The following is a 24889-nucleotide window of genomic DNA, read 5'->3' as shown; positions in this document are numbered from 1 at the left end:
CACCAAGATGACTTGGGCCCGGTCGCGCCTGATCTTCTTCAGCACTCTGGGCAGAAGTGGTATAGGCGGAAAGGCGTACAACAGACCGCAACTCCACTCGTGACGAAAAGCGTCGCCGAGCGAGTGCCGCCTTGGAAATTCCAACGCGCAGAACTGCTGACATTGCGCGTTCTCGTCGGTGGCGAATAGATCTAACCAAGGCTCTCCCCACTGCTGAAAGAGGCCTTGCACCACTTCGGAGTTCAGACGCCATTCGTGATCCATCATGCACCGGCGGCTGAGTTCGTCTGCTCTGGCGTTCAGAGAGCCCGCCAGATGTTGAACCACCAGGGTGACGCCCTGGTGTTCCAGCCATGTCCAGAGGCGCAGAGCCTCCTGACAAAGGGTCCACGACCCCACCCCGCCCTGTTTGTTGCAGTACCACATGGCGGTGGTGTTGTCCGTGAACACCTGCACGACACTTCCCCTGACAGAGGGAAGGAAGGCTTTCAGTGCAAGCCGGATCGCTCTCAACTCCAACAGGTTGATGTGGAGACGAGACTCCGCCGGAGACCAGAGGCCTCTGATCTCCGCCTCTCCCATATGGCCACCCCAACCCAGGAGGGACGCATCCGTCACTACGACATGCTCCGGTTGGGGAAGGGAGAGGCTCTTGCCCTTGACCCACTCGCGGTCCGTGAGCCACCACTGCAACTGCTGTGCAGTGCCCTCCGAGATCAAGACATGGTCGGACAGGTTGCCGTGATGCTGGGCCCACTGAAACTTCAGGTCCCACTGCAGAGCCCGCATGCGCCGCCTGGCGTGATGCACTAGTAGGATGCAGGAGGCCATCAGCCCCAGAAGCCGCAACACTAGCCTGACCGAAACCCGGGATAGAGGCCGAAAGATGGGAATCAGGGCCTGTATATCCCGGACCCGCTGTTCCGGTGGATGGACCCGGAACTGCGCCGAATCGAGAACCGCTCCGATGAAGAGGAGCTTCTGAGAGGGACTCAAGTGTGACTTCGGCACGTTGATGGAAAACCCCAGCAAATGCAGGAGATCCGCCGTAGTCTGGAGGTGGGAGACGACTGCCTGGGGCGAGCCCGCCTTCAACAACCAGTCGTCGAGATAGGGGAAGACTGGGACCCCTGATCTGCGCAGATGAGCTGCGACCACCGCCATCACTTTCGTGAACACCCGAGGGGCACTGGTGAGGCCGAAGGGGAGCACGGTAAACTGAAAGTGCTCTTGGCCCACCGTGAACCGCAGGTAACGCCGGTGGGCCGGCAGGACGGGGATATGGAAATATGCGTCCTGCAAGTCCAACGCTACCATCCAGTCTCCAGGGTCTAGGGCAGCTAAAACCTGAGCCAACGTTAGCATCTTGAACCTTTCCTTTCGGAGGAAGGCATTGACGTTCCGGAGGTCCAAGATAGGGCGCAGGCCCCCCTTGCCCTTCTTGGGAACCAGAAAGTAGTGGGAATAACAACCACGACCTACTTCTGGACTCAGAACGCGCTCGACGGCCCCCTTGGCCAAGAGAGCCGAAACTTCCTCGCGGAGAAGATCCAAATGATCCCCCGAGATACGGTGGTGCTGTGGTGGCATGGCTGGAGGGGTCGTCTCGAAGGGGAGGGAGTAGCCCCTTCGGACGATTTGCAGCACCCACCTGTCCGATGTTATGGACCGCCAGTGGAGCAGGTGATGGCGAACTCTGCTGCCCACTGGCGTGGTATGGGCCTGAAAGCTCGGACTAGGAAGGCTTTGAGGCGGATGCTGCCGGGGTGGATGTGGGCTGACCACGTCGGCCTCCATTTCCGCCACGGCGGAAGCCACGTCCGCGACCGCGCGCAGGTTGGTTCTGCGGCTGGTGGCTCTGCGGACGTGAGGAGGCGCCCCTTCCTTGGCCACGAAAGGGGCGAAAAGCGGAGGTGTGCGCCCGCGGAGCCGAGAGGCCCAAGGACTTGGCCGTAGCCCGGGAGTCCTTAAAGCGGTTCAGCGCACTGTCCGCCTTCTCACCAAACAGGCGAGTGCCATCAAAGGGCATGTCCATGAGGGTGTTCTGGACATCCCCGGAAAATGACGTGGACCGCATCCAGGCGTGGCGGCGGAGCGCCACCGTGGTGGAAATCGCCCGACCTAGCGAGTCCGTGGTGTCAAGCCCACATCTTATGGCGTGCCGTGCTGCATCCCTCCCATCGGCCAGAGCCTGGGAAAGACGTGGCCGGACCTCCTCCGGACACAGGGGCAGCACGTCCTCCACCGTATCCCACAGGGAATGGGAATAACGGTCCAAGAGACAGGCGGTATTTAAGGACCGCAGGCCCAAACTAAGGGACGAGAACAGTTTCTTGCCAAACTGCTCGAGTCTCTTGGAATCCCGGTCCGGCGGAGCGGTCGGGAAGGAGGATTGGGAAGTAGAGGCCTGGATAACCAGACTCTCGGGGGTGGGGTGTTGGGACAGGAAGCTGGGGTCGCCCGGAGCAGGGCGGTGGCGCCTGGCAACGTTCCTATCCACAGGAGGAACTGTGGAGGGCTTGGACCAGGTGCCCTGCAGAACGTCAGTGAGGGCCTCGTTAAACGGCAGCAGAGGCTCAGTGGAGCTTGCTGAGGTTTGAAGCACCTCAGTGAGGATGTTGGTCCTCACAGCCACGGCAGGCAACTCGAGCCCAAGGGCCTCAGCCGCCTTGCGCAGCACCACAGAAAATGCTGCACCCTCCTCCGAAGCCACGGTCGGAGGAGAAGTGAATCCAGCGTCTGGCGAGGTGTCCAGCCCGCTGGCCTCCCCCAGTTCATCTGCCCAGTCCTGAGAAAGCTGTGACTGAACAGCCAGAGGGTCCTCGAACCCCTCCCAGTCGCCCCCTTCTTCCGATTCCTGATAAACAGGAGGAATGATCGGAACCGGACTGTAGAGATGGTAGGTCTCTAGCGGCGTCGGATGCGGCGTCGGCGGACGCCGTGCCGGCGTCGGGTCCGGATGAGGGCTAAACTGGGGCGTCGGCGTCACTGGCGTCGGCGTCGGCGGCGCCGGTGACGGCGTCGGTGGTTCAGGCGTCGGCGCCGGTGGAGGAGTGACAAGGTCAACCGGCGTCGACTGGGGCCCAGGCATGGGCCCCGCGGGGACCTGCGGCGTCGAGACCGGAGTCGTCGACGGCGCCGGGGCCGGAGCCGCCGGCACGCGAGGTCGCCCAGTCGAGCCCGCGGGGCCCGAAGGCGCGCCAGCGGGCGTCGACGGCGGGGCCAGGCTCCTCATGGCCGAGAGGAAGGCGCTGATCTCCGCCGGCGCCGCGTCAGCCCCAGGGACCGGAAGGTATGGGGGCGGACGCGGCACCTGCGGCTCCGCCGGAGCCGCGGGGGTGGAACCACTTGGACCCTCGGCCGAGTCGCGCGACCGGCGAGGGGAGTCCGAAGAGCGATGTCGCCTCTTGGACTTCTTTGAGTGCTTGGACTTACCCGACGACTTGGAGCCCGACGATCGATGGTGGCGTCGGCTAGGGCTCCGCGAGCGATCCTTGGACCTCCTCCTGGACCGGGATCGCGCACGACGCGGAGCCGAGTGGCGAAGCTCGAGAAGCTTGCGAGACCGCTCCCGCCTAGCCTTCGAAGTCAGGGCCTGGCAGTCGTTGCACGACTCCGCGTCGTGGTCGAGGCCTAAGCAATAGAGGCACCGGCGGTGGTGATCGGTCACCGACATCAGTCGATGACAGTCTTCACAAGCCTTAAACCCAGGCATCCTACCGGCACCAGATGTCGACAGACAGGGATCAAAAATGATCAAAAAGAGTTAGTCAAAAAAGACTAAAAGGGGTAGCTCTCCCGGATCTGCGCTTACTGGCGCGGAAAAAAGAAGAACTGACGTCAGCGCGCGAGGGCGGCGTCTAAGTACTCCGACGACGTCATCCCGGCGCACGACGCCGACGACGGACGCGGAGCCGCAGACGACGCCTAGCGACGCGCAAGGGGTATTGCTGACGAAAAATCTTCCGGATCCAGTCTGACGCCTGGGGATATTCTAAGGTGAGGAATCTAACTAACGTGTTTCTTTCAGATCGAAATTTTCAAAATTCCACTGGGCATGAACTCACCAGAAGACTTGAAAATGGGAATTGGAAGAGACTTGATCAAATGCCACACTTTGGAAATTAAAAGATTGGATTTCATCTTCTGATTTTGCAAACAAAAGCACTAATTTCAACTGTTGGCACTTTTGAACTCAGACTAACCACCCAGTATTTGTAACATATGTTTCCAGCTCTACAGTGAGCAGCAGTCCAACCACAGAAAGCAAAATATTTCAATATTAAAAGACTTTTTAAAAACGTATAGGAACTCCAGCTATCCTTTCAAGAGCACAGCAAGATACTCAAAGGTAGGCATACCTTTTTAATAAGAAAGTCATCCATGCCCTTCAAGTCACTAGCACTGTTTATTATCTGCAGGGCATCATTTTGCCATGATGCAGGTTCCAGTGCTGAACTACTGATCTTCAAACTCCGTCTTCGCTTCACCTTTGGAGATGGTTCCTTATTTTCCTTCTCCTTTCCTCTATTGTTGAGCAGCTCAGGACTTCGTGGTGGTGTCGTACGATGACGACCTAGCTCAATTACTAGAAGAAAGAAGATAAAGTTAAAGAGGTAAAGTGCTGGAAGAATTGTGGCGCATTAGTAGTGAAAAAGACATTACAGTTTTGAAAATTCATGGGAAAACGCAGAAGAGAATGAATGTGCACTTTGTCTGAGTTCTCAATAACGTTAAAAAAAATGTGGTGAGATAGGCATGAGCAGAGTTCGAATTCACATATTAGCAAAGAAGCAGCCAATACCGGTTGTCAAGATCGACCTCCATTCACAAGCTGGCTAAGCCGCTTTTACCAAAAGAGTGGAGTGCTGCAGGCTGAAGATTAAAGTTTAATTATTGAGTTGTGTATGGAATCACAATCTTCTAAGAGATGGTTGGTGCTGGATATCACAACTGAGATGGATTGGGTCTACTGTGAGAAGGACCATGCTGCTGAAATAGCAAAAGGGTGCAGCAGGTCAACTGTCAGACCAGCAGCTCTATACTTGTTTATCCCTGATACAGAGTGACAGAAGGATGGGGCTATAAATCAGGATTGACAAGCACTGTTGAAGTTGTGTAGAGGCACTAGTTCTGCAATTACAGGGACCACAGCTGGTTGGGGCCTCAGCTTGTAGCTGCTTACCTTCATTGAACTGGAGTTTGGGTATCAGATCTAGTCCAGGTGTTTCATGATCCGAGTACAACTCCAGTAGCTCAGACTGAGACGTCAACTTATCACGGGGCAGCTTCTTTTCACCCTGTTTACCCTTCCCCCAGAATCTCATCTTTACTTTTTGAGGCCTAGATATCAAGAAGGAAACATTGGAGTCTGATTAAGGGGTCATAACAAAAACAGATTAATTCTACCATCTATATTAAAACAAAACAAAGAAACAGACAAATGATTTAGATCAAAGTAAAATGTACATAGTTATGTTTATTTTCTCTTTTATTTTGTTATAATTTACATCCTTTCACTATATACAAAGACTTGCTTTGTCCTATAGAATATGTTATGCAAAAACAAAGTTTGGAAAAAAAAAAAAAGACGCATGAGTAAATTGTAAAATATTAACAGGTTTTGTTTAAACCCTCACTCTTCCCTGCTACAAGCACACTAGGTAAAGTTAAAGTACACTAGACTGGAATAAAAATACAAACCGGAAAATATACCATTGCCCAACAGCGTTCTCTAGTGTATTAGGACATGATTTAAAATGTGTTAAACAGGGTATTCAAACCCACAGTAGATAAACCTTTCATAATACTTGCGATCACTCAGTAATACAGTGAAAAAAATGCAGGTTAATTTATAAGAAAACTAACACCAACATTCTGCACTGAGTCTCGAGAGCACCCACACTATAAACACATAACAAAAGTAGTCTAAGGACCTGATTACGACTTTGACGTTCTCTGCCGACACAGCTGCGCCAAAGCAGTGCAAGGACCGCCTGCCTTATTAACAATTGAACCCATGTAAGGCGGACGGTCCTTCGCCTTCCCCATTGCGGTGCCTGGAAAATATGCACCATAATGAGAATGGCAATAAAGTTCCAGCACGGCATGGACAGTGACGTCCACGCCATGCTGGAACTTTGGGGGAATACAGACATGTTGTGCCCCCCTGAATGTATTCTCATGGTGGAGTGGGGCATGGGGGTTCTGTAGGACCCTCTTTGTTCCTCCACTACCAGCCTTTTCATGGTGGGGCTCCTGCCATGAAGTGGCTGGTGGTGGCGAAACTTGTAATACGCATAGTAGAACTGCGCCAGCCCTGCTCAGCTTGTTGTATTGCGGTGCTGCCCCGCCCCTGCTATGGAACAACTGTTCCCTGGCGCAGCCTGTGGTCCTCTGCCGCAATGACTTTTGAAGACATAATGTGGCAGACGGACCACTGCCACAGCGAGTCTGGCAGTCTTACGACCCCCCAGACTCGTAATCAGCCACTAAGGTTCATAACCAAAAGAAAAAAAAAATACCTGCTAATTACTATTTAATATTATGTGAATTACAGTTTGCATCAAAATGACTTTTTTTTTGTACTCAACTTTTATTGATTGTGAGTGAAAGAAAGACACAGTACAGCACATTTCAGCAATGCAGTTAAAGACAGTGAGAAGTTTGTACTTCAGCAACGCATAAATATACATTACAGCCCTTACTCCCACAATGATGTGTACAAGCTTAGCTAAGGAAGTGATGAGACTTCTTAACCCAATCTGGCCCAAACATTTGCCCCATACTTTGCGATGTTTGGTCAGGCACCATCTGGCTTCGTAAAGTGGTTTCTCCTGCGCAGCGCACCAGTCCACCCCCCATACATCTCCCAGTTGTTTGATGCCAATGAGGTCCCAGCCTCAGAACCCCTCCAACTCTCCCGCCACTCTAAGCCAGGCGCCCTGCCAGAGGGGTGTTTGTTGGGTCAGTTTGTTCTCCCACTGAGTATGGCGCAGGGATGCGCGACAAGCCAGCAGAGCCACGTGTCTCACTGCGGGTAGGACCTTGGGTATTGGTCCTCCGTACATCATTGTTTGAATTCATGGGAGTCCTAGTTCTCCCAGCTCGATCCTGAATGCCGGGTCTGAACAGCCACCATTAAACCAGTTGTGTAAGGAGAGCAGCTGGGTTGCTAGGTAATATAAGTAGAGGTTCGTCATGCCCATGCCCCATCAAAGGGCATGATTTGGCAGCAGGCGAGGGCCAACTTTGGTCTCGTGCCACTCCAGAGAAATTTTGTAGGTAGGGTATCTAACTCCCTAAATTAAGTCCGGGGGAAATGAAACAGGGTATTTTGGATGATGTACAGGAATTGGGGGAGAATCATCATTTTAAAGAGGGCAATTCTTCCTAATGGGTTAAGCGGTAGGGATTGCTACTTCCAGAGGTCTTCTTTGGCTTTCCTGACCAATGGAGTGATGTTGAACGACCATGCCAATTCGGGGAGTAAGGCGACCCAAATCCCCAAGTACTTGAACGACTGCCGCCTAATGGATATTGTTGATTGCCAGTCAAAGCAGTCTCGTGATAGGTGTAGGGGTACCAAGGTCGATTTAGCAGAGTTCAGATGCAGGCCCGAGGCCTGCTCAAAGGTGTGGGGTGACTGAAGGCATTTGGGTCCGGACTGCCCCTGCTCCGTGAGGAAGAGCTTATCCTCCTGAAAGCCTTTCCATTTCCAACCCTGTATCTGGTCATCGGCTCGAACGAGGCAAGCCAGGGGTTCCATTGCCAGTGAGAAGAGGAGGGGCGAGAGGGGGCAGCCTTGCCTCGTGCCCCTCCTGATCGGAAACACCTCCAAAAGCACCCCATTTATGATCACCCTAGCTTTAGACTTGGAATAGAAGACACAGACAAGGTGGCAGAAGTGGAGCCCCAGGCCCATGGTGGCCAAGACGTTATCCAAATACTTCCAGTTGACATAGTCGAAAGCCTTCTCGAAGTCGATTAGTAGGAGTGCTACATAGGGGGTTATTGACTTGCGGTTCGCTGAGGCCAAATGAAGGCGACGGAGACAATGTCTAGTACTCCGCGTCGGCATGAAGCCACATTGGCCCGGGTGAACCAGTTTGCTATGGTAGGGCCGTAGACATTGGGGCAGAATCGTGGCATAGATTTTGAGCTCAGTGTTGATGAGAGAGATTGGGCGGTAGTCTGAGCAGGCCAGTGAAGGTGGTTGTGTTTTTGGAATGAAAACTACAGTGGCTGTATCAGTCTCAGAGGGGAATGATCCAGACTCTACAACCTCCCCAAATAGAGCGGAGAGGTGAGGAACGATTATGACTCGATAGGCGGCATTTTACTCCTGGGGGAAGCCGTCGGGCCGGGCGTTTTCCCAACCGCGATCCAAGATATGACCTTATTTATTTCCTTGTGCATAATTGGGAGATCAATTCCAGCCGACTCAACTGCGTTGAGGCGGGGAAGGCGAAGTCCCTTCAGGGAAGTGAAGTCTGAAAGTGAGGTCTCGGGGCTCTGGGCAGCAGAGCCTGGAATAGTCGTCGGCAAAAACTTGGGCCACCGCAGCAGGCGTGTGGGGGGTGATCCCCCTGGAGTCCCTAATTTCTGGAATGATACGGTTCGCCAATGGATATGACGCCAATCTGTGTAATATCCTCCCATTTTTGTATCCCCATCCGTATACTCGGGCAATGGAGGACCTCCATAGCAGCTTAGCAGAGTCAAGCGAGATTTGTTTAATCTCGTCACTTACCAGCGCGAGCTGCCGTGCCTGGGGACCATCCGCCGCTTTGGGCGTGTTCTTTTCCAGACGGGCCGGTTGAGCCTCCAGGTGGGCAAGTCGATTGTCTTGGGCCAGACGTTTGGCTTTAAGTCGGTCCTTAGCGAAACCGCGGATGGTGGCCTTACCCGCCTCCCAAAGAGTACCTGGGGAGGAAACGGACTCGTGGTAAATAAGAAAAAATTGCTGAAGTTCCTTCGCAGTTGCTTTCTTAAATTCTTTATCTTGAAGAAACCAAGCATTTAGCCTCCATACAGGGCGAAGCGTGTCGGAGGGGTCGCCTAGAGTCAGGAGGAGAGGCGAGTGATCGGAGATGCCTCGAGGGAGAATAATTATCCCCCTGACCTTGCGGCACTCGGGGGCCAGCATGAATATCATGTCTATGCGTGCATGCGTGTGATGCGCCGTGGAGGTATGGGTGTACTGAGAATGTAGGGGGTTCCACGCTCTCTACACGTCGCAAATACCTAGGGTGTTTGCCCAGCTTACCAAATTTTTGTCGAGCAGTGCCCTAGGGCCAGAGGGGACTCCTGTGGTATTGAGATTTGGTTGCATGAATGTGTTCAAGTCGCCCCCTATCACAGTTTCATCTAGGGGTAGGGAAGTAATCACGTCACTGATCTGTCCCAGGGTTTGTGTGAGCGCAGCAGTGGGAATGTATATGGATATTAGGTTGGGGGTATTTCCTCCCAGCGTTCCGGAGAGGGCTACAAAGCACCCATGGGGATCACTGGTGGCCTGAGTGGGTACAAAGGGGAAGTTGCGTCTCAGAAGGATTGCCACACCACGTGAACCCCATATGGAGCCTGAGTGCCATGTTCTATCGAACCTGCATCTTGCAAGGAAGGGACACAGGTTGCCCATGAGGTGGGTTTCCTGAAGCAGGAGTATGTCAGGGGTATGTCTTTGGGCGTAACGAAGGACCGCAGTCCACTTTACTCTATCAAACAGACCGTTGACGTTCCATGATATCACTCGGAGGGGTCTCCCCTATTTGTCGGATGTGCCATGGTCTGCCAGGTCTGCGTGGGACAGCCAAGGAGTACCGGGGTCCCAGTCTTGTAGAGGGACAGGTTGGGAAGTTAATGCATGTAGAAGGAAGTCTTGTAGCCAGATGCGTGGGCGTCGTGTAGGGCTGTGTCAATATAAGGCTGTGGTGCTGTGAACACTAAACAATGTCATTGAACAGAACTTGGGACAAAGGTTCCGCCCCTTCCCCCCCATCCCACACTTCGAGAACAGAAGCATCTGTCGCCCGGTTGAACTCTAGATTAACAGGCTAAACTAGAAGTCTTAGTTTCGGAGTTGCATGGAGGATCCCCCTCTTCAACAGGATAAGATCATCACATCTGCAGATTTGTCTGACTGATCTAGCGAGCCAAGATTGTCCTTTCTCTAGTTCGCCATGAATTGTGTCCAACTGCTCGCAGTCATCCCAGGAATGCCGGGCCAAAATTATTTTTTTTAGATATATCGCATACAAACTCTATTTTATAAAAAGGCAAAAGTTGTTTTTCTTATCTTTTTTGTAAAAAATGGCAACGATTTTAAGTAATTGGGCAATAAAAAATCTATCTATCCTCATAAGCAGTTAAAACACACAAAAACGTTTGTATGCACATTGCTATGAAAACTGCTACCCGGCGCTGTTCAGCTTTTCCTGTACTGGTGATTCTAGCACATCTCTTATTTTATTGCATACGGGCCCTCCCTTGAAGAATCTGTATATTAATATTTCACTATGATGTGTGCTGCACATTACACTAGCTGCCGATAGGAGTTCAGTCTGCAGCATGAACTGTTTCCTAAGGAGTACACCAAGTGTCTGCACAAAACTGGTGCGGTCTTTTTCCTTTATGTGAACATGGCAACCTGCATATTGCTGTCTGTAACCCAGAAACTATGTAGCCAAATTGTGTGCTGGGGGAATATACACCGGCTTCCTAGCCACTACTTGCCTATCTCCAAACCTAATCTCCCCTTCTAACACGGCTAGGAAGATGCTCTCTGACATAACTGGAGGAGTGAGACAGAAGCTAATGCTTTTGCTAGCCCATATTTCCAACCAGTGGCCTCCAATTATAATTGTCCCCATACAGCTAGTGAAATGTAAATATCAGGCAGCTTCCACAAGACCACGGATAACCTTTGGTCCCACAGACCCAACAGTTGGAAGAGGGAACTGGGATACAGGGTTAAGGTTATAACTGTAACTTCAAATGATTATCTCTCCAGAACCATTACGGTTTAAGTGACAATTTCACTGGTTATGGGATTGGGGCAACTGGTCGAAGTCAACAGGAAACTAATTTACAGCCCGGGTGAAGATGAAAATCCACAGTGAATCTTATGGCACTGGAACATAGAAGAAGAACGCTTTTTCTGGTGGATACAGTATCTGCCTGTGAATTCCTAACCTTTTGAATTAGCCCTTGCTCAGTATTCCAAGGAAACTTTTTTTCATAGCTCTCCCATGTTGACAAGGACATCACAATGGCACTGCTCCACTCGCGACTCCGTGTGATGTCATCAGAGCCATAAGAAGACCTCGTCGGCATGCTGACGTCAGTTCCACTAATTTTTTCTGTGCCTTCGAGGTGAACCGACATTTCACAAGCATACACAGTATACAACATTTCCTCAAGTATACACAGTATACAACTTGAAGCGTATAGAACATGGAAATTCTAAATTAAAGACATTTCCTAACGGAAAACATCACATCATTTCGAAAACAACCAAATACATAAACTACATTCCTTAAATATCTTCAGTATAAGTAGGTTGACAACGGGGAGGTGGGTGGGTCAGTGAGGAATCCACAGGCTGATACTGTATCCACCAGAAAAAGTGTAACAGAAGGTAAGTAACTTGTTCTGCTGATGGATACATTGCTTGTGGATTCCTCATCTTTTGAACTGAATCCCAAAGCAGTCACGCTCCCGGAGGAGGGTGCCCACTTACCTATACCAAAAAAAATCAAGCAGCATAGAACGTGCAAAGTGGCCATCCCTCCTCACCTCTGAATCCAAGCAATAATGCTCTGCAAAAGTGTGGAGGGAAGACCAAGTTGCCGCCTTACAGATATCTACAACAAGGACACCTCTGGCCAAAGCCAAAGAAGATTTTGCTCTAGTGGAATGAGCTGTTACACCTTCAGGCGGCTCCTTCTTGGCCAAAGCGTAGCAGCTCTTGATGCACGAGATGAACCACCAGGAAAGCGTTCGCAAGTGGACAGCTTTGCCCTTCATTCTTCCCACATAACCAATGAAGAGCTGGTGGTCCAGCCTTAAGTCCTTGGTTCTATCCAGGTAAAAGCTGACCGCCCTTTTAGGGTCCAGGCGGTGAACTCTCTCTTCCTTCTTGAAAGGGTGAGGGGGAGGATAGAAAGTAGGTAAGGTGATAGACTGCCCTAGATGAAAAGGAGTAACCACAGTGTTGAACATTGCAAGCACTCACCCCCAGTCAACTGATCTGGGTTTAATCCATCACCGTTCTTTAGCCCACTCTGCCAGCCCAGTTCAGACATGGCCATATGCCGGTCCTAGGAAGCTTGTTTCCGGTCCAGGGAAGACATGGCTTGGCAGTTCGGGCTGGACTGTTCCCATGAGGCACAGGGTCAGACTGATTTGCATATGGCCATGTCTGAACTGGGGTGGCAGAGTGGGCTAAAGAACGGTGATGGATTAAACCCAGATCAGTTGACTGGGGGTGAGTGCTTGCAATGTTCAACACTCCGTCCATCATTTCCTTTGGTTTTTGCTTTGTTCGCCATAAGTTGGCAGGGTATGCTCAGACGTGAGTCCCTTGCTCACTTTGCCACTGGATTCAAGCAAGCCTGGCTGAAGACGGCTGTAATGCCAGAAATCGGTCCTAGGAAGCTTGTTTCCGGTCCAGGGAAGACATGGCTTGGCAGTTCGGACTGGACTGTTCCAATGAGGCACAGGGTCAGACTGATTTGCATATGGCCATGTCTGAACTGGGGTGGCAGAGTGGGCTAAAGAACGGTGATGGATTAAACCCAGATCAGTTGACTGGGGGTGAGTGCATGCAATGTTCAACACTCCGTCCATCATTTCCTTTGGTTTTTAAAATATTAGATTTAACCTCTGCCGTTGGCAACTATAAGTCCAAAAGGTAAGCAGCCTTTCTTATGACCGAATGGTACGAGGCCACATCCTGAGAGGGAAGAGCTTTTAGGGAGGAGAGTTCCCACCCCAGTGAAGTGTCAAGCCCACTGGTTTCTTGCAGCTCTGCAAACTCCCCCCTAGATTCTAATATCTCCCCCTCCTCAGCCTGCTCCTGTTGCTCATGGAATTCCTCTTCTTCCAGAAGCCTCTAAGCCTTCCTCCTCGATCGAATCTTTGGAGTCAGCGGTGCAAGAGACCCCAGAGCAGGCATTGATGTTGGACCTTCAGAAGTGGGAAGTGGCGCCGACTGAAGTTGAGATGGCACCGGAAAGGAGCCAGACGGCGCCAGTTAGTAGTCCATCCTCCCCTTTAGAGATGGAATCAGCGTCAAGAACCTCAGCGTCGGGAGAGGCCAAGACGGAATCAGTGGCATGAACGGCATGAATGGTGCCTGGGCATAATGCTGGGGAATGCCCAAATTATAAGAAAGTGGACCTACTGGGCCAGACGGATGGGTTCACTGCCCTGGCAAAAACACCATACATCACATTAAGAAAATGCAACGGATCCGCACCTAGAGTCAGGAAAGGTGGGTATGGATCCGGAACCGCCTGCCCTGAGATAGACAGCGGGCGTAGAACGGGTCTGGTTGCGGCGCTGGTGACGCCGGATATGGGTTCGGAGCTTCTAGAGGTGCAGGAGACTCCCCCTGGGCATCAGAGAGTTCCTTGGCGTCTGAGAGCCCCTTGGTGTCGGAGAGTGCAAAGGAGACACCTGCGGTGAAGGAGAAGGGGAAATGTCATCCTTCCGATGACGGACCGTGGAAACCGACTACAGAGACTTCTCCTTCGAAGAGCGATGCTTGGACCCATGTCTCCTCTTTTTATTGTGTTTTGTAGACGACCTCGAGGTGTGCGGAGTCAAGAGACTTCGACTTGGTCCTCTTCCAACCTCTCTTCGCCTTCTTCGCCCGGGCCATAAACAATTTAGCTTGCCTTTCCTTTAGTTCCTTCGGATTCAGACTGCACCAAGAACATTCCTTGACAACGTGGTCAGACGACAAACACCAAAGCAGTCTTCGTGGGGGTCTGTAATCAACATATGGCCTTCACATTCCCTACAGGGTTTAAAATCAGGCTTCTTCTGAGAAGCCATCATGAAGAAACAGTTTAAGGACAACTGCAACAAAGACTACAAAGAAATGGAGAGACCTAGAAAAAACAGGTGACATCGACAGCACGGAAAAAAGGGAACGGACGTCAGCACGCCGATGAGGTCTTTTTATGGCTCCGATGACGTCACACAGACTCGAGAGCAGAGCAGTGCCCTTGTGAAGACCTCATCGACGTGGGACCGCTATGAATAAGGTTTCCATCGAATGCTGTGCACAGGGTAATTCAAGAGGTGAGGAATCCAGAGGCAGATGTATCCATCAGAAATGGTATCCCATAAAGTCAGGGATGCTGCAGCCAGTCAGGGACACTTAAGGTGAGACAGGAAGACAAAGGCTTTTAAGACCTTGAAGCATCTATCATAAACTCTAATGACTAAAGTAAAGTCCATCAGGAATGATACTTGCTGAGCTACTGACATAAATTAAATACATATATGGGTTTCGATAAAAGACAGGCTGTAATGAATATGTTACTTACGTTGTAAACATCTGTTCCTAGTGTGTAGTGTTGTAGAATCACATGCTCTGCATACTCCTACCATCTACTGTTGGGCTTGGACATTTGAAACTTGTTTTTCTTCAAAGACATCTTTCGAGTCATGAGGTATGGTGACTTCTCCATCAGTTGGCTATGCGCATGGGCATTGGATCCATTGTTAAGGCTGTTTTTGGCACAGCGGGCGAGTGCAGAGATGGTGCAGTAGATAGGACAATTTCACAACCATGGAAGATGTTGAATATGTAAATGAAGAAGTTCCCATCTAAAGCAACCACTGGGACGTGGGTGGGCGCATATGAATCAACAGCACTACACGTTACGAACAGATGCTTACAGGGTAAGTTACATATTTTGTTTGTAGCATTTCTGGCTGTAGATATTCATATTCTGCAAAGACTGTAAAGCTGTACTCCCTTAAGCAGTAGTTTGCTGGTGGATGGTGCAGATGAGAGAAACAGAGTTCTTAAAACAGTCTAACCAGCTCTAACTTGTCGGCATGCTATGACATCTACACAGGAATACTTGGTAAATGTGTGGGGGGTAGACCACAGAGCTACTTTACAAATGTCAGCCCTGGGTATATTTCCAAGGTAGGCCATAGTGGTCTTTTTTGTGTGTGGAATGTGGTCTCTGCACAGCAGATAAAATTATTTTATGCCTTAATGAACAAGTTACTTACCTTCGGTAACGATATATCTGTAAGAGACTTAAATTAGTTATGGATTCCTCACCTTAGAATTACTCCCAGGCCTAAGACTGGATCCGGAGAATTTTTTCCTCAGCAGTACCTCTGCGCGTCGATAGGTGGCATTGGTCGACTCCACGTTCGTCGTTGGCATTGTGGTCGCTGGAATGACATCACGGTATCTACTTAGACGCCACCCTCGCGCGCCGACGTCAGTTCTTTACATGACATTTCACGCCGGAAGCGCAGAACCATGCAAGACACTGACCACTGGAGCACGAAAACTAGGGCCCTGAAAGGGTGTCCCTTACCCTAGAAGTCAGGTCGCACGACGGGGAGGATGGGTGGTGCGGTGAGGAATCCATAACTAATTTATGTCTCTTACAGATATATCGTTACCGAAGGTAAGTAACTTGTTCATCTGAAAGAGACAATTAGTTATGGATTCCTCGCCTTAGAATAGATACCCCAGCAATACCAACCCCGGTGGAGGGTCTGCGAACCAAGTTCACACCAGAAAGTCCTGGAGAACCGAACGGCCGAAAAAGCCGTCCCTCCGGACTTGGCTGTCCAGGCAGTAGTGTTTGGTAAACATGTGCAGTGAAGCACACGTAGCTGCCTGGCATATGTCAAGAAGGGGGACTCCACGTCCCAAAGCAGTAGTGGCTGCCGTCGCCCTAGTGGAATGGGCACACAACCCAACTGGAGGTTCCTTTTTTCGCGAAGAAATAGCAGATTTTGATGCAAAGAATAACCCATTGTGAGATTGTTAGTTTTTGCATGGCCCGACCTTTCTTTGCGTCCACATAGCGAACAAAGAGCTGGTCATCCACCCGGAATTGTTTTGTGCGATCTAGATAGAATGAAAGTGCCCGTTTTGGATCCTTTGAAGGATGTAGAGGCGGAAAGAAGGTGGGCAAAGTGATGGTCCTATATGGAAAGAGGTAACCTCTTTGGGAAGGAAAGAAGGCCTAGAGCAGAGGACAACCTGGTCTGGATGAACTGCCAGGAAAGGAGGCTTAGAAGAAAGGGCCTGTAGCTCACTCACCCTGAGAGCATAGGTGAGGGCAACTAGAAAGGCAGTTTTAAGGGTTAAGAGTCTGAGAGGACAGTTATGTAGCGGCTCGAAAGGAGCACACATCAGATAAGTAAGAACCAGGTTCAAGTCCCACTGGGGCATCACAAAAGGAGTTGGAGGAAACAAATGAGTAATGTGATTTACAATCGGGGACTTGAAAAGAGAAGGCTGGTCAGGCAGCCAAAAGAAGGCCGAAAGATAGCCTGTGAGACTGCCCAGAGCAGAGCCCTGCTGAGCCAAAGAAAGAATGAAGAGGAGAACCTCTGAAAGGGGGCAGAAAGGGGATCAACAGCCTTTGCTGCGCACCATGACACACATTTTTTCCAACCTGCAGGCGTATACCGTTTTAGTGGAGGGATGCCTGGCTGCCAAGATAACATTACAGACTTCGGGAGGAAGGTCGAGAGCAGTCAACTGTCGCCGCTCAATTTCCACGCAAGGAGATGGAGGCTGAGGCTGGAAAGGTTTGGGTGGTGAACCCTCCCCTACTCTGCGAAATAAGATCCTCCCGAAGAGGCAGTCTGATCGGAGGATCGATGGCCATGTGTAATAGCTCGGGATACCAGACTCTCCGTGCCCAATCCGGGGCCACTAGAATGACTTGGGCCCAGTCGCGCTTGATCTTCTTCAGCACTCTGGGCAGAAGTGGAATAGGTGGAAAGGCGTATAGCAGAACGCAACTCCACTCATGACGAAAAGCGTCGCCTAGCGAGTGCCGCACTTGGAAATTCCAACACGCAGAACTGCTGACATTGCAAGTTCTCTTCGGTGGCCCCACTGCTGAAAGAGACCTTGCACCACCTCGGAGTGAAGACGCCATTCGTGATCCATCATGCACCTGCGGCTGAGTTTGTCCGCCCTGGCGTTCAGAGATCCTGCCAGGTGTTGAACCACCAGTGTTATGCCCTGATGTTCCAGCCATGTCTTGACATAGGGTCCACAACTCCACCCCGCCCTGTTTGTTGCAGTACCACATGGCGGTGGTGTTGTCCGTGAACACCTGCACCACTCTTACCCGGACAGAGAGAAGGAATGCTTTTAGTGCAAGACGAATCGCCTCTGATCTCCGCCTCTCCAATGTGACCGCCTCACCCCAGCAGTGATGCATCTGTCACCACTGTGAACTCTGGTTGGGGAAGGGAGAGGGATCTGACGCTGACCCAATCCCGGTTCCTTAGCCACCACTGCAATTGGTGTGCTGTGCCATCCGAGATCTGGACGCAATCGGAAAGATTCCTCTGATGCGGTGCCCACTGGACCTTCCGGTCCCCCCACTGCAGAGCCCGCATATGCCACCAGCAGGATGCAGGGGGCCATGAGCCCCAGTAGCCTCAGGGTCATACTGACCGAAACCCGGGATAGAGGCTGAAAGATCAGCATCATAGCCCGAATATCACAGACTCGCTGTTCGGGAGGATAAGCCCGAAACTGCGCTGTGTCCAGAACCACTCCGATGAAAAGGAGCTTCTGAGAGGGAAACAGGTGTGACTTCGGCATGTTGATAGTGAACCCCAGTAAATGCAGGCTGTCAGTCATAGTCTGGAGGTGGGAGACGACAGCCTGGGGCAAGCTGCCTTAAACAGCCAGTCGTTGAGATAGGGAAAGACTGGAACCCCTGATCTACGCAGATGAGCTGCGACCACCGCCATCACTTTCATGAACACCCAAGGGGCGCTGGTAAGGCCAAAAGGGAGCACGGTAAACTGAAAGTGCTCGTGGCCTACCGTGACCAGGGCGGGGATGTGAAAATAAGTGTCCTGCAAGTCCAACGCTACCATCCGGTCTCCAGGGTCGAGAGGACCCGAGCTAGTGTCAACGCCTTGAACTTCTCCTTCCGGACGAAGCGGTTGACGTTCCTGAGATCGAAGATAGGACGCAGGCCCTTGACCTTCTTGGGCACCAGAAATTAGTGGGAATGACAACCACAACCTACTTCTGGGGCAGAAACGCGGTTGATGGCTCCCTTGGCCAAGAGCACCTTAACTTCCTGTTGGAGAAGGGCCAGGTGATCCTCCAACATGCGATGGAATTGAAGTGGCATGGATGGAGGGGTAGTGGTATTAATGGCCCAATAGACATGCGGTGTTCACCGACCGCTGTCCGAAGCTAGAGGAATAAAACATCTTACCATGGTGGCCCCGCTTCTTGGATTCCCTATCAGGTGGTGCGTTAGGGAATGTGCCTTTGACGTTGAGGCTTGGACTACCAGGCTCTCAGGGGTAGGATGGGAAGAAAGGAAAATGGGGTCGCCTGGGCCCGGGCAGTGGCGTCGGGCAATCATCCTGTCCACAGGAGCCCTTATGTTGGGCTTGTACCAAGTGCCCAAAAGAATGCCCGTAAGGGCCTCATTAAATGGCAGCAAGGGCTCTGAAGAGGCCGCTGCTGGTTGAAGCACCTCTGCCAGGAGGTTAGTCCTGACCGCCACCCTAGGAAGCTCGAGGTTTAGGACCTAGGCTGCCCTACGCAACACCACTGAGTAAGATGCACCCTCCTCCGTAGCCGCGGTAGAGGAAATAGCATGCCATGGTCTGGGGAGGTGTCCAGACCACTAGCCTCACCCAACTCCTCTCTCCAGTGCGGTTCCTCCAACTGGTCTGCAAGAGGGTCCACAAACCCCTCCCAGTCCTCTTCCCCTTCTTCTGTGAGCCACTCAGGGCGGCAGGAAACATCAGGAGAGAACAGGGGTACAAAATTACCAGTCGGCGCTGGTCCAGACGTTGGTCCGGCTCCGTGTCCTCATCAAGGGGGAGGCCGGGGTTGATGCCAGCTGGGGACACAACAGGCATCGGAAGCGGCGGGGGTGTCGTCACTGGATTCGTAACCAGAGGAGGTGTCATGAGGTCGACCGGTGCCGATCCGGACCCAGGCCTTGATCCTTATGGGCCCTGCGGAGCCCAAGCTGCTGACATCGAAGGCCTAAAGCCCCCAACTGAGTCTGTGGGGCCCGAGGGCGCGCCGGCAGAGTTGAGCTGCCCAAAGATGGAATGTAAGGCTTCGTAAAAGCTTCAAAGCTGGGCAAGGATCGCTTCCGGGTCGCGGAAAGGGAGGGAAGGCCGGAGTCGACCCAACAGGCTCTGTGGGTGGAGCCGGACGACTACCGACCGCGTCCCGAGTCACGTCGGCCGATGAGAACGCGAAGAGCGAGAATGCATTTTCGCCTTCTTGTGCTTCGCCTTACCCGAAGACTCCGATGAAGAGTAGTGGTGGTGGCTCCGCGACCTCCCTCTCGATCGGGACCTCAAACGGCGCAGAGCTGACTGCCGGGCCTCAAGAAGCTTTCGGGACTGCTCCCGCAAAGACTTCGGGCTTACAGCCCGGCAGTCGGAGCACGACTTCAGGTCGTGGTCGTGCTCCAGGCACCGAAGGCACGCGAGGTGCGGTCTGTAACCGACATCAATTTGTGACAGGCATCACAAGCCTTGAAATTGGTCCAACGTTACATCCCTCCATGCACCAGGACTCGATCGACTCAAAAAAGGGTGTCAACAAAAGTCACAAAAAACAGAGTCAAAAGGTGACTCTAGGTACCGCTCTCTCCGGATCTCCGCTGGCTGGCGCGGAACAAGAAAGAATTGACATCAGCAAGCGAGAGCGGCATCTAAGTAGATACCGCGACGTCTTTCCGGAGACCACGATGCCAACGACGAACGCTGAGTCGACGTGCAGAGGTACTGCTGAGGAAAAAATTCTCTGAATCCTGTCTGACGCCTGGGGGTAATTCTAAGGTGAGGAATCCATAACTAATATTCTCTATCAGATGTAGTAAGTTTGGTGATGATTCAACCCTGATCTGTGATTGGGGGTGAGTGTTTGAAAAGTTTCAGCGCTCTGTTCATCATCTCCTTGTGTTTGTTAAGTTTGGATATATCTGAGCATTCGTATGGCTATGCATGCCTTTCCTAAAGCATGTCCTTTGTGAAATTTTGTATAAGCAACAAAGTTGCTGTGTCTTGCGAAAGGGTTCAGTCCATTCAATGTAATACATGAGGGCACTCTTGACATCAAGGATGTTAGGGGCACTCTCTGCTGAATCTAGATGAGGGAAAGAGACAGGGAGCGCTATAGTCTGGTTAAGGTGGAAAGGGGACACCTGTCATCATGAACCTGGAATAAAGCCTTTTCTAAAGTGAGGAACTGTAGGCCACTAGCACGTCTTAAAGATGTAATAGTGACGATGAAGGATACCACCTAGGAGAGGAATTGTAAAGTATAGGGGTTCAAAAGGAGGCCCCATAAGTCTGGTGAGAACAACGTTAAGGTTTCAGACTGGGGTGGGTGGAGTTTTAGGTGGGATAACCCATTTGTGTACTTCAATGAAAGCCTTGATGACCTGGATCTTAAATAAAGAAGAGTGTTCCCTGTTCTGCATTTAAGCTGCAACTGTGGAGGAGTATGTAAGTGTAAACTAGGCCTGTTTTCTAAAGGTGGTGGAGGTACCAGATAATATCCTTTACTGCAGGATTGAGAGGTTCCAGATGTTTGCGAATCCAGAATGGAACAAAGCTTTTCAGTTTGACAGGATAACACATGCGAAAGGAGTGGCAGAGAACGAAATGCTTAGGCAAATATCCCGGACTAAGTGTAAATAGCAACAATAAGTGAGATGTTGTGACCAGGAAATCATCATCTTTCCGGAAAACATGCATATCAACCATGTGATAAGTGGCTTCCCTGTGTATGATTCATAGTATGCCATAGTGTCATCCGGAGGGAGAGTGGGCTTGGCAGGGTACTACAGTTCTGGGTCTGTATCACACAGGGATCAACACGGATCATCCATTGGCTCAGGGTCATAAGTGGGCTGCCTTGCTCGTAAAATAAGTGTGGTGACCCATATGGTGAATACGGAGGAGTAGGGGAATGAGGTGGTGGTGGGGGAGCCGGTAGTGATGGAGGATGTAGTGGTGGAGTAGGTAGCGATAGAGGAGGAGGTGGTAGTAGAGAAGGAGGAGGCTGAGCAGGGAGGGAGCTAGTGCCCCTGTCCTTCTGACTCTTCTGTGCTTAGGAGATGGAGGAGGCTCCAAAGCAATCTGCTCCTCCAAAGTCAATTCCCTCTTCCTTGGGTGTGGGCGGGTATGGGTGGGGGAGTCTCCACTGGCTTTACTTGCAGCTTGGTGAAGATCTTGCCCACCTGCTGGTGTACGAACAGAAAAGCGAACATCTAGCTCCTCCTGCAGCTGTTGGGTGGGCTGCTCCGAATCCTTGGAGCTGGCCATGGAAGGTGTTTTGGCGCCAATTATGCTTTTGGTGTTGAGAGAGTCTTCTGAGTTGATGGCTGATTTAGGTGCCAATGTGGGCTTCGGCGCTGAAGTTCGTTTCTGCATCGATGATGGTGCACCGATGCGCATGGCCCTGCCGGCATCATAGGGGCCTGATGCAAGATCCTTGTGGCCAGAGGAGAGAATGTTGTCTGCTCTGAAGGCTTTGATCCGCGTCGACCATAGCCGATGGCAGTGGTGGCCTGGCAGGCTGTTTCAGCTCTGGGCCAGAAACACGACCCACTCAGGCATGATGTGGTTTGTGTGTGGGCGCAGACAATACTCATTGTCAAAATCTTCTTCTGTGGCTGCGAAGCATAGGGTTCCTGCTGCTGTTTTCCCTGGAATTGGAGCGAAGCTGCACATCTGACGGACCAGCTTCTTACTCCACTTTGACGCCGTGTTCCCCTAAGATGTCCGAGGTGTCATTGGACTCATGCATTTTATAATGGCCCCTTCTCTGCATACACTGGTACCAAAGAACCTTCTTCGACCAGAAAATGAGGCTGCCTCGCATTTGATGTTGTCATGCTCAGAGAGGAGACCGAGATTGCAGACTGCCAACGCATTGTTTCAACAAAGTTTTGGAGACCAGAGGCAGAGTGCACCAGAAGACACTAAAGCCCTGCTGGCGAATAATAGACAAAAGGTTCATCTTCAAAGGATGTTGTGTAGAGATGAAGAACAGGATTGAAGATCTGTTGCACAGTTATCTACTTATGTTCGGGAGTCGAGCGATCAAGATGGCCCGAGGGAAAACCGCCATTAAGAGCCGAACACAATCTAACAATGGAGCTTCCCGACTAAGGGAGGAGTCACTATACCTTAGCTTACTAAGCTGCAAGTGTCTGGGCCCAACACTAAATGGCAGGAGTATGCAAAGCATGTGCATCTATAGCGACTTACACTAAGAACCAGACCCGGGTGGATTTTCAGTTACGCAGGAAATCTTTTGGGTAATGCTTTACTCATTATGAACACAATGTTTCAAATTGCTTTAGTGAATACTTAGAAAAAGTTACTTACCTGTAACTATAGTTCTCCAGCCTTGGCATCTTTCACAGATTCAAAACCATTTCAACATGAACAAATGAAAGACCGCTTACATTTCAATGCATGTGCACATTTTGTCAAATTAATTCTTAGCTGATCATAATGCTTGTCGACAAGTCATCTAGTAAGATCCAGGGACTCTCATACACTAGGTCTTTTACAGCTGAGATGAAGCAAAGCTGGGTCATCAATGACGCAGGGCTTGCCACTGATCCCTGGTAGCAGATGGGTATCCGGGAATTAATGAATTTTTTATCTTTATGGACATGTCCCTGAGGTCTCTAAATCAATACGGTCTCCCCCACTTCTGAACTATTAGGATTCTAGTTTCCATCTTCATTTTGTGCAGTGGCTAGTAAAACAGACTAGGCGATTGGTAGAAAAGCAAAGCAAAAGTCTAAAACCAGGGAAATCAAAAATATTTCCAGTGAGTACGACCACCTTTTCGCAAAAAACTCCATTTAGTGGTTCTGTGGACGAATACCATAGTGGCACTCCCCATCAATGAAACACCAGTTGCAGTTGAAATTGTGTCTCTCCCGACGTAGCGACTTTTTCCAGTTTTACTTATTGCGTAGTGCCATAATAGTTGCATCTCTATGTTTCTTTTTGCTCAACCATGTTTGTGAATATAGGCACTGCCTGTGTGAACTCTGGTTTAGGTATTCCTGATAAACAAGAGGAAATCTAGGAGTTAGTTTCACCACTCTAGGATGGTTATATGGAACAGCTGTTTGAGGACACAAGTGGTCACTTACAGAAAGTTCTCTACCATTGCACCTACCAATCCTTCCTGGAAGAGTCCTTCATATATGCAACAATGAGGTTCATGCAGATGAAGGGAGTGTGTAATTGTTATTTCATGCATCGTTTCATCCCTTTGCGCAACACATAACACCACATCCGATGACGAAAGACTTAAACACGCTAAAGTCGCGTGTTGTAAATATTGAAATTAGAAGTTCTTTACAACGTGTTAAAACCGCGTATTGTAAATATTTAAATAATTGAAATAGGCAGTTCTTTACCTCACACTAAACTCAACAGACAACTCAGTGACCTCGATCTGCCCTAAAGTAGAAGACACGCGCGTCGATAGTTCGCGCCGGTGTGTCAATTAAGATTTAAATTGATGTAGGACACGCGCGCCGATAGCTCGCGCCGGTGTGTCAATAAGGACTCAAATTGATGCATTAAATCCTAAGTGCTGAAATGTTTATTCTCTCTCATTTAAGTGCCTAGTTAAATCACTCGCAGCGTTGTTTTCCCTTAGTTTTCTTCTTTTTTTTTTTAAATTAATATCGTGAACACTTGACTTCCGTTTTGACACGCAGGTTCACTTTCTCCAGGGGTGGACTTGTCGCTCTCTGTCCTCTGCACAGGCTTGTAACTCGTCGCCAATGTAAAGATTACATTCAAAGTAGTTTAATCTTCAGAAGGATTTATTATCCAGCGACAACCCAGCTGAGCTCCCAGCTCAACACTTTCTCCAGTTCAATTCCAAACATTCCACCTTAGGCTGACATCATACATTCCATGATGTCAGCCAGCAATTTCTCTACAGAGTGCCTTTAGAAGGGCAAATTACTTACCTTTGGTAACGCCTTATCTGGTAGAGACATGATCAAGCCGCATATTCCTTACCATTGAATTTTCCAGGCTTCAGACTGGATCTGGAAGATTTTTCTACAAGCAATACCCTTACGCGCCAGTAGTTGGTGTGGTCGGCTCTGAGTGATGTCGTCAGTTACTTTTTAGGACTATCCACGCCAGAAACACGGAGCCGTGAAGTGCACTGACACTGGTGTGTTTCTGAACAACTTAGGCCCTGAAAGGGTGTCAGCTCTGACCCTCAAAATCTGTCCGCAGTGCGGGGAGGATGGGTGGGTCAGTAAACAATCTGCAGCTAGATCATGGCTCTACCAGATAAAGTGTTACCGAAGGTAAGTAACTTGTCCATCTGAAAGAGACAACTAGCAGCAGATTCCTTACCTCTGAATAGATACCCAAGCAACACTATCCCCAGAGGAGGGACTGTGTACAAGGTTAGACCAGAAAGTCCTGCAGCCAAAAGGGCCATCCCTTCGGACTTGACCGTCCGGGCAGTAGTGTTTGGTAAATGTGTACAGGGATGCCCACATTGCTGCCTGACAAATGTCAAGGACTGGAACACCACATTGCAACACTGTGGTAGCTGCCTTACCTCTGGTGGAATGAGCCCATAAGCAATCAG

At 50.6% G+C, this 24889-nt stretch overlaps 1 protein-coding gene across 6 annotated transcripts in view; it reads right to left on the bottom strand.

Moving 5' to 3' along the window:
* Window positions 1-24889, bottom strand: part of MYO9A (myosin IXA) — a 1236948-nt gene that overhangs the window by 194581 nt on the left and 1017478 nt on the right. For all 6 annotated transcript variants that reach the window (XM_085643964.1, XM_085643968.1, XM_085643966.1 and 3 more), the window contains 2 exons: window positions 5186-5343; window positions 4362-4588 (listed from right to left, as the gene is read on the bottom strand). In XM_085643964.1, coding sequence (XP_085500090.1) covers window positions 4362-4588; window positions 5186-5343 — 385 coding nt within the window. The remainder of the gene's footprint in view (window positions 1-4361; window positions 4589-5185; window positions 5344-24889) is intronic.

The sequence above is a fragment of the Triturus cristatus genome, chromosome 3_1 (assembly GCF_964204655.1).
Source record: "Triturus cristatus chromosome 3_1, aTriCri1.1, whole genome shotgun sequence".
Taxonomy (NCBI): domain Eukaryota; kingdom Metazoa; phylum Chordata; class Amphibia; order Caudata; family Salamandridae; genus Triturus; species Triturus cristatus.
This window is presented reverse-complemented; position numbering and strand designations above follow the sequence as displayed.